Below are 16,780 nucleotides of genomic sequence, written 5' to 3' on the forward strand. Positions count from 1 at the left end.
TGAATAAACAAATCTCCATGTCATATGATCATCCTAACTCTCTATCAAATATGACACATGATGTATACCGACCATGACCATGCTATGATATCAAATACAACCATATATGGTGTATATTGACAATTCAATAATCAGGTAATCAGATGATAATGAAATTATATGCATTTCTCAACATCTCAGTTATCAATGTCATCTCTATATGTCATCATCATACTAGACCACTGTGCACAGTCAACACCCGGTACCCGATCTCAACATCATGCCCGAAGGCTCAGAGCATACTCTACCATCCGCAAGGAGTATCTCAAATATAACCATACCCTGCCATCCGCTAAGAGTATCAACATCCATCCAGACTGGGCACCCTTCTAACTGATAGAAATCTTGTGAGGATAACTCGCCACATATGCCCTGGCGAATGGCATGTGTTCGAATGTCTGCTGCCCACACATACTAACGACCTCGGACGTAAGGCCAACAGAATCGCGACTATGTCGAGCGATCAATTATCCACTAAGCGCGTCCTAACCCTCGTGTCCACTCAGGTATCCTCATGCTTTCTATTAATTATCCTATCAATCATATTTTATACTTTTCTTCTAAATGACAGATCATATGCATATATCCAATACGATATAAGTCAATGCATAATAGGAATTTAGGTGGAATAGAAATCAAGAGAAAAATGATGCAATGTAGTCTCCAACTATATAGTCAACACATGCATACTCATGCTAATCTATTATATGCATACCTATGCTAATCTATTATATGCATATATACTTTTTTTCTTTAACTAAAAACAAGTTAAAAATCTTTTTAGAGATGCACTTCTAGAATTCCAAAATATATTCAAGACATAGAATATGACAATCAAATGAAATAAGTCATACAAGATCAATCAAATCATCAAAAGCATATTATAATCAATTCGAATGCATCACTCAAAATTACATTAATCTTGATTGATCATAACGATATGCATATGCAAGATGAGCATAGATAACATGAACCAATCTTCTTAAACAAACTTTACTATATAAACAATGATGCAAGATGAGCACTTTTTGACTTATTCTCCATAATACAGCAGGAATTTTTCCTGTATTTTTTTTATTGAAACATATATGTGCAATGATGGCTTTCACACATGAGTAGGTAGCCCTTTTCTTGTAGTACAAATCAAACGATGTGCAAGAAGAAATTCACATATATCATTTTTTTGAAATTTGCAAATAATGTACTGAGTCAAACTGGACTCGAAACAAGACGGCTTTCACACTAACTCATTGTAGCCCTTTTCATTGATCTTTTATAAAAATATATTTGATAACTAAGCATGAGGTCAAACTGTGCAAATCAAAGTTAATAGAGAGCTATTTAAAAAAAATATTCATGATATCATGCTCACTCAAGAATACACATACGTTATGAGGCATTAAAAATTTATTATTATAGAAGTCGAGGGAGTAACAAAATCAAAATTGAAACAATATACTACAAGATGACAAAATTGACTATAATAACTCATAATCAAGAGAAAAATCATATTTTTATGTCAAGAGTATATTATTGAATTTAGGAGTGCATTAAAATTTTTTTTTTATGACAAAAACTCTCGATAAATCTGAAACTAAAACCAAAGAAAATTTCAGAGTAAATGAAAACCTAAAAAAAAACGAAACAAAAGAAACTCGCAAACTAAAAAGAACACAAATCCCAATAAAATCAGTCCAAAGCACAAATCCCTAAAGAAGTACTAAGATACTCAAATCTCTGTAAATCCAAAGGTTTTGTAAACAAGTCACCCAACTGTTTCTCCGTCTCAACATGTTCTAGTGCTATTGTTTTGTCTTCAACTAACTCGCGTATAAAATGATGTCGGATATCAATATGTTTTGTACGCGAGTGTTGAACAAGATTTTTTGATATATTAATAGCACTCATGTTGTCACAATAAAGCACCATAGTATCTTGTTCAATGCCATAATCCTTGACCATATGTTTCATCCATAGTAACTGAGAACAACTTCCTGCTGCAATGTACTCGGCCTCCGCAGTAGATAAAGATATCGAGTTTTGTTTCTTACTGTGTCAAGCAACCAGATTGTTTCCAACATAAAAACATCCACCTGAAGTACTTTTTCTATTATCACATGAACTTGTCTAATCAGAATCCGTGTATGCCAATATGATAGCACCCGAGTCATAAGTAAACCAGATACCTAAATCAACTGTGCCACTGACATATTTTATGATACGTTTCACAGCAAACAAATATGACTCCTTAGGTTCAGACTGAAACCTAGCACACACACCGACACTAAATGCAATGTCAGGTCTACTAGCAGTTAAGTACAAAAGGCTACCAATCATGCTCCTATACACTATCTAATCAACACTTTTTCCTGACATGTTCTTACCTAGTTTGGTAGTTGTACTCATAGGAGTTCTAGCATGTTTTGCATTTTCTAAACCAAATTTAGTCACAAGATCCTTAGCATACTTGGTTTAAGCGATAAAAATCCCTCTCTCCAATTGAATAATTTGAAGCCCTAAAAAGAACTTCAACTCACCCATTATACTCATCTCAAAATGACTGTGCATGAGATCAGCAAACTCCTTAGCTAATAATTGACTCGTCGCCCCGAAGACAATGTCATCCACATATATTTGTGCCACAACTAAACTCTTGTTTTCACGTCTAATGAATAATGTTTTGTCCACTCTCCCTCGAGTGAACCCCGCATCCACTAAAAAGGTGGTCAACTTCTCATACCAAGCTCTTGGAGCTTGTTTTAGCCCGTAATGAGCCTTTTTCAATTTAAAAACATGAGAAGGAAATTTTTGATCTTCGAAACCCTTAGGTTGTTCCACATAAACATCTTCATTCAGGATACCATTTAAGAAAGCACTTTTAACATCTATTTGAAACAATTTAAATTTTAAATGATAAGCAATGGCAAGCAGTATACGAATAGACTCTAATATAGCAACAGGAGCAAATGTCTCATCAAAATCTATACCCTCAACCTGAGTGTATCCCTGTGCTACTAGTCTGGCTTTATTTCGAACTATATTGTCATGTTCATCACTTTTATTTTTATAAATCCATTTTGTTCCAATAACGTTCACATTCTTAGGTCTAGGAACTAAATACCAAACATCATTCCTAGAAAATTGCTCTAATTCCTCATGCATAGCATTTACCTAAGAATCGTCTAACAATGCTTCTTTCACATTTTTAGGTTCAAAAGAAGATGTATAACAAGTAAATGATACCTCATTTTGGATTTGTCGTCTTGTCTTAATTGGTCCATTCACGTCTTCGATCACTTGTAACAGTGGATGATTTGATATCACTCTAGCAGATGGTTCCGGTACGTTGTAGTCATTTTTGTTCATTTCAAATTTGTCCTCGTCCTGATTCTCAATTTCTAGATCAAGCTCCTTTCCTATTTCTTCGTAATATGTATCTGCAGAAACAGAAATAGAAGTAGCTTTAGTTAAGTCAGTCGAGGATTCATCTATCATAACATTAGTAGATTCCATAACAGTAGAAATTTCAAGATTAAATACTCTGTAGGCTCTACTATTATTCGAGTACCCCAAGAAGATGCCTTCGCTACTTCTAGTGTCAAATTTAGTCAAATATTCTCGATCATGCAAGATATAACATTTACTATCAAAAACTCGAAAATATTTAACACTAGGTTTCTTACCTTTCCAGATTTCATAAGCAGTCATATTTGTACCTGGTCTTAGATAAACACGATTTATTACATGTACCGCTGTATTGACCGCCTCTGCCCAAAACCTTTGAGTAACCTTTTTAGCATGAAGCATAACCCTAGCCATTTCCTGCACAACTCAATTTTTTCTTTCAACAATCCCGTTCTGTTGTGGAGTTATAGAAGCTGAAAACTCATGTTGAATACCAAGAGAATCGCAAAATATAGAAAAATTTTCATTTTCAAATTCTCTACCATGATCAGAACGAATCCTAACTAGGGTTGTAGATTTTTCATTCTGCAATTTTAAGCATAGTGATTTAAAAACTTCAAAGGTTTCAGACTTCTCACGTAGAAAGGCAACCCAGGTATATTTGGAGTAATCATCGACCATTAAGAATATATAGCGTTTACCTCCAAGACTTTCAGTTTTTGTTGGACCTATCAAGTATATGTAAACTAATTGTAGCACACGGTCAGTGGTAGCTGTATTTAACTTCTTGTGTGAGATACGAATTTGTTTTCCAATTTGACACGAACCGCACACTCTTTTTGACATTTCTTTTATCTTAGGTATTCCTCTTACCACTTCATGTTTGGACAGAGTAAATAATTCCTTGTGATTCACATGTCCAAGACGTTGATGCCAAAGATCTACAATGTCGAAAGATGCACTGTTACATTTCAGTTTATATGAAGTTCCAACGACATAGCAATTATCAGATGTTCTAGATCCATAACATATAACATTACCATCATGATCTAGAACAATACAATCATTTTTGGAGAATTTTACCTCATAATCTTCATCACAAAATTGACCGATGCTTAGTAGATTTGCTTTCATCACACGATGCTTAGTAGAGTACTTACCTTTCCTTTACCTATTATCTTTGATGAATTACCATCTCTGAATGTCACAACTCCCCCTTCATGTTTTTCAAGATTAGAAAATAACGACTTGTCACCCGACATATGTCTTGAACAGCCACTGTCTAAATACCATAAATCAGAATTTAAAGCTTTCAAGGTTGTATGTACAACATAACATTTCAAATCACTTTTCTTGACCCATATGGTTTTTGTTTTCATCCCATAAATGAAAGCAGTTCTAGGTTTTTGCAAAAATTTACAATTAGGTCGAATATGCCCTAGAATGCCTCAATGATAGCATGTCGGAACAAACCCTTTTCTACTCACATTTTGTCGAGGAGTGTGACTAAAGTTTACCTTTGGTGCCGTCAAAGATTCACCAGTTTATAAATTCAACTTCAATTTTGAAGGATTCATTCAGGATTGCTTTGAAAATATGATTGATGGCTTCAGGTATTCTTCCTTTTGTATACCTGCAGAAACAAAAACAGTTTTATTATTATTTGAATTACCAGTACATCCAACACCATACCTGTCTTTTCCAGAGATCTGAGCTTTTAGAATCTCGTCCAGTTTGCTCTTTCCTTTTAGAAATGTAACTTCCTTATGCAATCGCTCTAGTTCAATTTCATCAGCCTTCATTTTATTTTTCGCATTGTCAAGTTGTTCAGAAAGGTCTTTGACACGTTCAAGCTCCAATTTGTACTTCTCCTCAAATTGAATTCTTTCTGGTTCAATTTCCTTGAGTCGTTGAAGTAGTCTAAGATTGCTTTTCTTGAGTTTAAACGACTCCAAGGTACAAGTCATTATATGCCTTTTGAATTTCAGATTCATTTTCCTCAGTTGGTAGCATATCAAGATCATCTGTACTATCAGTATCATCAACAAAGTCAGTATTAAGCAGAGAAGAGGCAAAGGCTACAAAGTTTTCTTCGTCCTTTTCAGAATTATCATTAGATTCATCTGAATAATCTTAAGTAACTTTCATAGCTTTGCCCTTTCTCTTAAGACGATTAGGGCATTCTTGTGCGATGTGTCCAAAACCAGAACATTCAAAACATTGAACTTTATTCTCAGAATTCTTATTTTTCTGTTTGACATTGTTGTTGCTACCACCTGTATTCGAAGTCACAGTATTCTTCTTTTTCACAAAAGTTTTGTTTTTTTTAAACTTTTCAGTATTAAACTTGTTTGGCTTCCGAAAGAATTTATTGAACTTTTTGACAAACATAGCCAACATCTCAACATCTAAATCACCTTCATCTTCAGACTCCTCTAAATTTTGTTCAACAGTGGATAGAGCTATCCTTTTGGACTTCCTCGGTTTTGAAAGACTGGACTCAAATGTTTGTAGATTTCCTACCAATTGTTCAACTTTCATAGAGTCAATGTCCTTACTTTCCTCAATAGCTATAACTTTCGCTTGAAACCTTTCTGGAAGAGACCTAAGGATCTTACGGACAATTCTATTTTCAGGAATTTTCTCTCCTAGGTTGAAACTGGAGTTGACTATATCACTTAACTTTGCATAGAACTCATCAAATGTTTCATTCTCCTCCATACGTAGGGTTTCAAAATTGGTAGTCAACCTCTGAAGTTTCGAAAGTTTTACAGCCATAGTACCTTCATGAGTTGTTTCTAAGATCATCCAGGCTTGTTTTGCTATTTCACAAGTAGATATTCTTCTAAATTCTTTCGAGGAAACACAACTAAAAATTGCATTTATGGCTTTGCTATTCCAGCCAACTTTTTCATAATCTGTTTTATCCCATGACTCAATCGGTTTCTCAACTAACTCATCATTCACCATGTACATTGGTGGACTCCAACCGTTCACAATGGCCATCCATACTCGCTCATCTATAGACCTCAAATAAGCTCTCATCCTAGCTTTCCAATATCCATAATTTGATCCATCTAGAATAGGAGGTCTAATAGATAAGGGTCCATCTTTATGAAAATCCATGCCTATCTGATCTCTTTCAAAGAGTGAGAGAACCTGCTTTGATACCAATTAAAAAACCCTAAGACACACGTATGTATCTAACCTCTAGGCAATGATATTTCTCGTTCGCTTAAGTAAAAGTCGGAAGAAATATGAAAAATGAAATTAGAGATGAACGCCAAGATTTTAACGTGGAAAACCCAAACGGGAAAAAAAAACCACGGATCCAAATTCGGATCAAAACCAATCACTATGATAGTAGCAGTTACAAGACTGACTCACAAAATAACCCGTCGATCCAAACGACTTTGTTCCTCTTAGTCTTGATCGCTAGAACCCACGATTCACTGCTTCTTGTGATTGAAGTCCAATCTCAGTAGCCCTCGAGATTGATCTTTCGTCTAGATAGCCCTTAAGACGAAAGATTAAGATTTGTAGATGCGAAGGGCTTTGTTTGTTGAAGAACCGATGTACCCTCCAAAAAGTCTCCTTGAATAATCTTCTTCAACTCCCCTAGGTTAGGGCAACACTATCCTTATATATAATCTCCAAGATATAGCCAAATCCAAGTCATAATCGTACTCACGAAAATCAAATAAATTGCAAACTTTATAGGTGCGTTCGAACGCGGCCCGAGTGCGTTCGAACGGCCTAACTTAATCTCAGGTGCGTTCGAACGGGCCCAAGTGCGTTCGAACGCGACAGCTTGAATTCTTCAGGTTGTGTTCGAACGCGTTTGTGAACGCTGCTCTCGGTCTGTGTGAACGCAGTACCTGCGTTCGAACACGTTTGTGAACGCGGCTCTCTGTCTGTGTGAACGCAGTGCCCGCGTTCGAACGCGCTTGTGAACGCGGCTCTCTGTCTGTGTGAACGCAGATTTCGCGTTCGAACGCATTTGTGAACGCGACGGCTTTTTTCCAATGATCTTGCAATTCTTCACACCAGTGATATTCTAGACTTGTGTAAAGCTCAAATACATGAAAAAATACACTTAGAATATTTTGTACAAAATTGCCAACAAATAAAAAACCTAACACTGCCCCTAGAGTAATTGCCTTTTTGTGGAAGGTTCTTTGGAAGCGTCTCCCCACAATGGATTATATGTATTGGATTATTGTGGGTCCATTCACCCTCTGTCACCTGTGTTTCCTTGAGAAGAGTCTTCTGCCTATATCCTGTTTCAGTGTTGCGATGCTGTTAAGCTCAGAATCTGCCTTGAGATCACAAATACCTTATTTTAACTTTGTAACTCTTGGGACGATGCAGATTGAAACTTTGAAGGTAATGGTGGCCCCTTCATTCCTTCATTTATTACTAACTACTTCTGTTACTTATGGAAAGCTAAGAATGATTTCATTTTCGAATAAACTACTAAGCATCCCCATGCACACACACCATGGTTAGAAAAATTGTTGCCTTCTTCAAGGATAGTTGTAATCTGATTCCCGATGGGAGTAGATAGCAGAGGTCCATTTAGGTTTGATGGTCTCCTCCTTGTGGGGATTTTATCACCTTCAACTCAAAAGAGGCTTTTGATAATCTGCCTAACAAAGCTTTTGCTAGATTTATTTTACGAAACTTAGCCGGTTGGGCTTGCCGTATTTAAGCGGTGTCGTTGCTGTTCACCGAAACTTGAGCGATAAAGTTGTTTACCAAAGGCTTGGGAGCATGGCATGTAGCGTATCAAAGTTCAAAGTTCAAAGTTCAAAGTTCAAAGTTTAAAGTTCATTAATCATTGTGAAGGATCTGGATAAACATGGACTATACATCACATTATCTAAGACATTTTGATAATTAAGGAATATTCTGTAAAAATTACTTTTAATCAAATTTATATATTCTGTAAAATTTACTTTTAATCAAATTTATAGGGAAACTAAGTAATCTCTAGATTTATTCTCACACGATAGATTTGAATTTTGTGATAGCCGGTTATCTTTTTTATCATAAAAAAAATAAAATAATAAAAAATTAAATTTCAATTTTGATGCCAGTCACCCAAACAGCCGAAACTGTTCGATACGGTCTTATCTATTTTTTAACTCCGCATGTTCTATTGCCATCCGACTCTATCGAGTCTAATCGTTCCATAAGCTTTGTTTTATCATCGTCTAACTCTTACTAGATAAACGGGAAGAAATTGAGCTCAGGAAGCAACCGGCGATGAAGATTATGGTGGCCGTGAAGCGAGTCGTCGACTATGCCGTGAAGGTCCGTGTCAAACCTGACAAGGTACACAGCCTCAGCCTCCCTCCTCTTCTAATTACTGTCTACTCCCATCGCACGGCTGACGGCTCTGATATCCCCTCCATGCCTTCCACCAGAGCGGCGTCGAGACGAACAACGTCAAGATGTCGATGAACCCTTTTTGCGAGATCGCTTTAGAGGAAGCCCTTCGAATCCGCGAATCCGGCGCCGCCTCCGAGGTCATCGCTGTTTCCGTGGGCCCCACACAGTGCGCCGACACGCTTCGCACCGCCCTCGCCATGGGGGCCGACCGCGCGGTCCACGTGGACGCTGGCGTGTCGCCGGTGCTTCCGCTCTCGGTGGCGAAAATTCTCCGGGCACTCATCCAGGTGGAGCAGACTGGGCTACTGATCCTTGGGAAACAGGTAATGGTGTTTGGATTTTTGAGCTAAAGTTGGGATCTTGGGTGGTGGATAGTGATTTTTCTGGTTAGGTTGTGGGACATGAGAGAGGAAATCGTACGGGTAAGTGCGTTTTCTTCGATATTTGAATTGAAGGAAAGATGTTTGATTTTATCAAGTTAGGGGATCCGTAATGGAAAGTTGGGAGGTCGGTTTGCTTGACGTTTGGTTTTGCGAGCTACAGGTGGTATTTTCGGAGGTGGGTTTGCTTGGATTGTGATTATGTCTTGTCATAAGAGAAATTGGAATTAGTTCGTGGGGTTGTGTCTCTTTGTTAGGATGATTATATGCATTTAATTGGTTGCTTTCTTAAAAGCTGATCCTCTGCTTTAATCTGACAAACCGGTTTGATGTTATCATCTGGTTGATTTATAATGAAAAATTAAGCGAAAGCTTTACATTGCATTTCTGATGGTTGCGATTCCAAAGACCTGCCCTCTATCAACAGAGGATGAAAACAATCTTTTTAGAGTGCATGCTAGAGCTTTATATGGAGAGACATGGAAAAGCAGAGAACTAACACTAGGCGAGAAATAAGGGGCAATAATTGGATTAATCAAGCTTGATGGGGCTTCTTTTTGCCAGAGTAGAAGATTTGGAAGGGCCTTGACTAGTTTCAGGATAGCTAGTCTGATTCTACTAATAGGAATTGAATTGTGTTATCCCAATATTTATCCTCTGATTGTACTGTCATTTATTATTATTACTGTATATACTCCTGATATTTGGCAATGACCACCAAACACAACTTATACTCAATCCTCTTAAATACAAGAATATTGGAACAAGGCATGGATTAAAAAGGTTTCCTGACCATCTTCTTCCTTGATTAAATTGAGTAATTGAATCATGAACAATATCTTTTTCCTTTTTCTGTTTTTTTTTTCAATAGTTTAGGTGCATCCAGAGTTTTCTCCTATCCTTGCTCACACCATTCACTCAGTTCATTTTATCCCTTACCTGTTATAATGTTATAGTACTATTCTATTATGTAGTCTCCACTACATTTTTATTCTCAATAGATTTCAAGCAAACTTTCACAACCTTTTTGTTTTTCCTGTGAGTGTTTCTCATGCTTACTCTGCATTGGTGTTTTCAGGCTATTGATGATGATTGCAATCAAACAGGGCAGATGGTAGCTGGATTGCTTAAATGGCCACAAGGAACCTTTGCTTCAAAGGTTGTTCATTATATATCATTCTGTTTACAAAATGATTTTATTTTGCAATTCTCTCTCTCATGTCATGCTCAATTATGAAAATGACTAAGAAACCTATCTAGGTCAATAATCCAACATTAACTTTGTTGCCTTAGAATGAAAAGTTTCATTGGGTACTTATTAATCCTATTTATATGTCCTTTTGAGTTGTAAAACCTTAAAAATCACACTTCAGTTACTGACCTTTTTTGTCTAACTCTTTATTGACTATCATGTACTAAAACTAATCGCATAGCTAATGCATTGTAAGCTACTGATCACTTGCTGTAATTCAAGCTCTTCTATAAAACATATGAAGGATGACATGTACGAACAAATTTCTTTTTCATCAACATTTGAAGATGGATGTATCAATATTTATCCATTTAGATATTTAGTTGTCAACTAATATGAAACTTCGGATAGTTTGCAAAGTTCAGAAGATGTTATTATTCAACATACGTACAGAGAAGGAAAGTAAGATGCAGATTGCACTGAGAATTTACCCATCAAGATCTTTCATTTTGATGTATTTAGGGCAACTATCAATCACACAAATATATAGGGATACTACCAAACTTACAAATTTCATATTGGTTTCCTTTGTGGTAGATCATTTAGTTTTTAAAGTTCTCATTTGCTATTATTGTTGTTTACTCATTTGTAAATTGATACATAAAATGGTATGATGCAATCTCAAACAAAATTACAATTGTTGGAATAGATGTTGAGGTAATAAAAAGAAGTGAACATATTTATACTGTTACATTAGCTGGTTAAGAAAAACTTGAATAAGTTATGAAGAGGGAGGGAGGAAGAGGCTTAAGGGCTGTCAAACTTTTGAACGACATGCTGCCAAATGTTTGGCATTAGTTTCTGCAGATGTGTTAGTTTGATATTGAAACCTAAGGTGCAAGCTTGCTAGAATAAATAGAGAATGTTCAGAAGATATAGTTATGCATCAACTGAACAGTATATAGAAGGTTAATGACATGATAGTATTTTCCTCTACGATCCATTGTTAATAGCATTGCAGCCTATTATAACTCAGTTCTTGGATCATGCATATTGTAAATATGCCCCTATTTGGAGATAGAGATGCTCAAGGGTCCAGCCCTGGTGCAAACTAAAATATCGGGCTGACATCTGGTCAGGGCCTATCCTAGGAAGGTGCAAAAATGGAGGAGAGAGGTGGGAGGTTGGGATTATGAATGGGGAGAAAGATCGAGGACAAGATAAGAAAGATGATGTGAATTAAGCTTGGAGTGGGTGTGAGGAGAGCGGTGGATGAAAGGAATAGAGGGAGGGTGGCAGTTGGACTTCAGGGCATTGCTCTAAGAAAAGTCATAGTGCTTGTCATGGCTTTTGGGGCCTTCTCCACTGTGTTAAGTATTTTGGCCACCTTGAAAGATGGTCGAGTTCAAATTGGGTGCATGCTAAGCCAGAATCCAACTGTTCCACTAGTGCTCTAGACTATGGCATGTTATATTAGCTAGAGTATTAGTACATCTTACTTTTATAGGTTACTTTTGCTTCCCTTATGTTCTGTGGAAAATGTTCTCTTTTGTAGATGATATTCTTTCTTCAACTATTGTCATTACTTCTCTTATAGAATTTTATAAGAAAATACAATGGTTGGAGATGAATCAAATATCAGGTTTTGGTACCTTTTAAGATCATTCTTTCCAATTGTGATTTTAAAAGAAGTTTTGTGCTGACATGTGAAAATTGGTAATGAATGGAAAGTTTAAAAAGTCCATAAAGCTTGTATTGAATGGATAACACATTGAAATTTGAACAGAAACTTCTATTTTCTATTTTATCTGATTCTAGATAGTTTCTATCTGAGAATCAGCAATCTGTGATACATCAAGAACCTTGTCGATCCCTGAACTTTTTATGCAATGGTATCTCGTATCTGATTTGCACTTCTATTGTTCTGCATTAGAAAATCATTTTCAAGTTACTCCATAGGGATCTGTAATTTATTTACATGTCCAAAATAAAAGGTGGTCTATAAATTTCATTCTTGATAGTTTTTTTCTAATGTCTGCCATTTGCTTGTCAACTTTTCTATGACTATTTCTTTTTAGTGTGCAGGTTTATGCTAATAATATGTATGTCATTTTTTTGCCACTTAATAGGTAGTATTGGACAAAGAAAAAAAAGTTGCAACTGTTGAAAGAGAGGTTGATGGTGGCCTTGAAACACTTTCCCTAGACCTTCCAGCCATAATCACGTATGTTTCATCTTACTAAATCTTCTGCTGCTTGTGAAATTGTTTTGCTTTTTGGCCTGTCATTTTTGGTTAACATTTGATCTACCGGTTTAAGCACATCAGAAATTGGACTGCTGTTGGATCTTTCAAAACAAAGGATAATATGAGAGGCTGAGAGCATTCATTATGCCATTCCACTAAATTGATATCCATTTCATATAATCACTTCTAAATAGTACTCTCATCTTTTTATTATAAATCAACTGATTTGTTGTTAAGTGACGAGGCAAATAAAAAAGTGACTTTAATTATATAGTTCTTTAGTTAATGTGATACTTTAACTGTAGGAAATTTGTTATCTAGACACCATCTTTGGGGTTATGTTTGGAGAATAATCACTATACAGAACTTCACAATGACAATGCTCGACTCGTCTTGGCATTCCAACCTTATAATATTTTTTTTTTTGGCGCATCAAGTGTCGTGCCTATTTTGAAGTGCCAATGCCTTATTTGCAGCTTAAGCATTAATTGCTTTAGAGTAAGTGCCACGCACTTTGAAGCAGAGGGCTGTGGATCATTTTAAGTTTGTAACTACCAATTAATAAGTGATTACATAATCAAAAAGTGGAACCTTTATCTATATATGCCTAATGAGTAGCAATATCTAAAAGTAATGCCAAATAGAAAACTTTTTGAGTTTCTCATTCCCTCACGTTCCAAATTAGTTCTTCTTTGATTATAATAATGACAAAGATATTATTACTTATAGCCGTTATGAATTGTCTAGTGGAAATGATTTGGTAGCTAAATGTTTTAGATGAATAGGAGATGAAATTGTTCAAAGATGTTGAGTGGGGAAGGAACTAACATAGATTTTTTTAGTCCATTAGCTTCCTGCAAATATAGTTCACATGTTCCGTGTTCCGTGTTCCCACTGTTCTTTGTTTCCCTATCTGCTTCACCATCTTATTCAAATCCTCATATAAAAGATTTTTTTTTATGATAGATTTTTTTTTCTAACTTTATTCGAAGGAGCAGAATCTTAGATCAGTATCAAAGTTAGGAATCAATAGTATTCTACAAGTATGGAGCTCTGCCAACATGGTCCATATGCACAATATGTAGCAAGATTACACGTTGGTCTGATGCTTGGATCTATTAGGTGAGAATAATCAGGAAATTGGAGGACAACCAAAATGTAAAGGAACCAAAGTATTAGGTTCAGGTATACAAAAGGGTAGAAGTAGAGAGAACAATTAAGTTGCTGGAATAGATCCAAGACAGAGGGGGGAAATGGTATCAGACTTAATTCATTGTTGATTTTCCTTTCATTTTACACAGGGCTCCCTTTCCTATGTATCTATGATTAATCATACACTGGAAACAGGAACTAGCTATTAAGCGAGTTCTAGGCATGAGCTAACTATCTTCATGAGGAAAGAGAAGAAAGAAAAAGGATTCCTGTTAACCTCAGCTTGTAAAGGAAAGAAACGTTTCTAAGATATTGAATCTTTCGGACTCTTTCTGTATGCTATTCAGCAGAAAGTTGATGACATATATATAACTTATGGCAAATCAAGACTTTCAATCTAGTTCCCTGCTAATTTCAACTATTTCGTAAATGTTTCTCGCAGCACTGATCTGAGATTGAATCAACCAAGATATGCAACGCTTCCCAACATTATGAAAGCAAAATCAAAGGTTATCAAGAAAGTGACTCCCCAAGAGCTGAATGTGGAGATCAAGTCCGACCTAGAGGTTATTCAAGTCACAGAACCTCCAAAAAGGAAAGCAGGAGTTATTCTTTCTTCTGTGGATGAGCTCATTGATAAGCTGAAAAACGATGCTCGTGTATTATGAGCTTTTCAACTGTGCAAATGTTTCTGCTATTGAGGCTCTATGGGGCATTTGCGTTTATGTATTTCAAGGCTTAATTAACTTTGACTCAATATTATTTTGCTCCATGTATCATAAAAGTGTATAAATGCCTCAAGTTTTTAAAAAGCTACAACTATATTCATGTGTTAGTCAGCCACAAGTCATGTGCCAATAATGTGAATGTAAATGGCAAGTTATTTTTAGAGAGACTAAATTATTCTCACAAAAGTCAAATCCTTCCTTCAACTGAATTAAGGGAGGTTATCTCAAATAAACCTTATTTATTTTGTGCATTCATACCAAGTGAGGATAAGCTCTTACAATAGGAAAATGGAATAAGTGGTACTTAATCGGATATCTTTATTCTCTGTTTGAATAAAATTTTTGAAATATCTAAGGCTGTTAGGCTTGACGAGCAGCTCAGGCTTGGCTCGAGTGAAGTTCGAGTCCGGCTCGACTCGGTCAGAGCTGAGCTGAGCCCTAGCCATCATAATAGACTCGAAATTAATATTGAACCGAGGCTTGTTCAGGCTTGACTCGATAGGCTCGATAGTCTGACTAGCTATAACTAAGGACACGTAGCTATAGTCCTTCACTAATCTCACCCATAACTCATTCAATATTCATTACCCTCATCTATCACTTCACCTTGTCCATCACCTACCCAACTCTCACCCATCACTTCAGAATGCCCATCACCTACCCAACTCTCACCTATCACTTACCCCACTCCTCCTCCTCGTCCACTCCGTTGACTTCCTCCATTCACCATCTCCTCTTCATTGCCTCTTCCTCCATCTGTCTCCGACTCCTTCGGCAAGCCACCGTCCATGTCGCCACCGCCCATGCCGTCACTGTCTCATCCTCTAATCAAGCTTATTCCAGAATATAGATGACCAGTTTGCCCCCTCAGTTTGTGTTTTGCTGGTATGTAAATTATAATAAATTAAGTCATATTACTATAACAAGATAATATAATAGTTGTAAAATAAAATTATAATTTTAAGCCTATTTTCTAGAAATAACAAATATTTATTTATATTAAACTAGAAGAAAAAAAAAGGCATAATATTAATCTGATTTTTTTTTATCCTTATCCCAATTATTATAATTAAATACCATCTTATCGTATATTTTTATTTCAAAGCTTATCTTTATTTTAACAATCAACCATCCAACAAAATTGGAATAAGAATTTCCTTTATATCCGAACAAGTCTTCATTTTTTTTGTTAAGTCCAATTTTTCCTTATCTAACAACCAAATGAACCTATAAAATGTAATATAAAAATTAGTTTTAGTTTATGGGTCCCTTGAAATATACTTCCAAGGATTAAAATGGACTCACGTGCAACATCTTGATTAACAATTTAAAACGATGTACCGCACTATATAATAATTAATCAATGCATAATAATATAGCGCATATCAAGGAATCTCAAACACATAAAATTTTAAGTGAGAAAAAAACTTAAGGCCAAGTTTAAAAAACAATGAAACCTATCTAAAACCAATTTATCAATTTCAACATAGATTTACAAATTGTTCATCAATTCTCATTGACTATATATATAAAGTTTTGCCGCTAAAACTAGTTTTTGACCAAACTAGCACTCTTTTTTATTCTTTTTATTGAAATAAATTATATGTTAAATTTATTACTAAATAAGATCTAATTTACTGTAGCGCTAATAAAAATGCTAAACTGAATCAGTTTAGCATTTTTATTCAGAGGTGATTTTTTCCTTAACTTAACTGTTGAAATATTAAGTTAAAAGAATTATATATATATAATATTAAACTAATTAGTATTTTAAGACAAGATAAAAATGATGAATTAATTAATATTTTTGCTTAGAGATAAAATACCGATTAGTTCAGTATTTTTATTAGGGTTACAATAAATTAGACCCTATTTAATAATAAATTTAAAGAACAATCTATTTTGATAAAAATAAATTAAAACATGAGGTCAAAAAACTCTGACCGAACCGGGGTTAATTGTTCTAAAAAACGTCGTGTTCAAATAGTTCCAACCATTTTTGCCTCGAATTTCAGATTATTTTAATAACCCTCGAGACAGGACGCTTTGAAGATGGGATCTCAAGATACGGTGAAGATGCAAAAAAATAAAATAAAATACTGTCACTCTTCTTTATTGTGAAGTACAAACCGCAGACCCTTCAAAAAAAAAAAAACAAAAAAAGAGTACAAACCGCATAGCGGACAAACTGGAGATTGGAAATAGGTAGCCCAAGTAGCTTGTTTGGCTTCAAAGCAATAAAGAA

General features: G+C 35.6%; 1 protein-coding gene across 1 annotated transcript; it reads left to right on the forward strand.

The window, feature by feature from the left end:
* The first annotated feature begins 8,604 nt into the window (after positions 1 to 8,604).
* LOC140764012 (electron transfer flavoprotein subunit beta, mitochondrial-like) lies at positions 8,605 to 14,629 on the forward strand. Its single transcript, XM_073102422.1, has 5 exons — positions 8,605 to 8,781; positions 8,874 to 9,161; positions 10,297 to 10,377; positions 12,540 to 12,634; positions 14,250 to 14,629. The coding sequence occupies exons 1-5, from the start codon at positions 8,713 to 8,715 to the stop codon at positions 14,473 to 14,475; spliced, it is 759 nt and encodes a 252-aa protein (XP_072958523.1). The 5' UTR covers positions 8,605 to 8,712; the 3' UTR covers positions 14,476 to 14,629.
* The last annotated feature ends 2,151 nt before the right edge of the window (positions 14,630 to 16,780 follow it).

The sequence above is a fragment of the Typha angustifolia genome, chromosome 7 (genome assembly GCF_048772165.1).
Source record: "Typha angustifolia cultivar Huaian chromosome 7, ASM4877216v1, whole genome shotgun sequence".
NCBI lineage: Eukaryota > Viridiplantae > Streptophyta > Magnoliopsida > Poales > Typhaceae > Typha > Typha angustifolia.

Coding starts and splice junctions, on each gene's coding strand:
- LOC140764012 (XM_073102422.1), top strand. CDS start 8,713: ATGAAGATTATGGTGGCCGTGAAGCGAGTCGTCGACTATGCCGTGAAG. Junction 8,782..8,873: donor TCCGTGTCAAACCTGACAAG/GTACACAGCCTC, acceptor GCCTTCCACCAG/AGCGGCGTCGAGACGAACAA. Junction 9,162..10,296: donor TACTGATCCTTGGGAAACAG/GTAATGGTGTTT, acceptor TGGTGTTTTCAG/GCTATTGATGATGATTGCAA.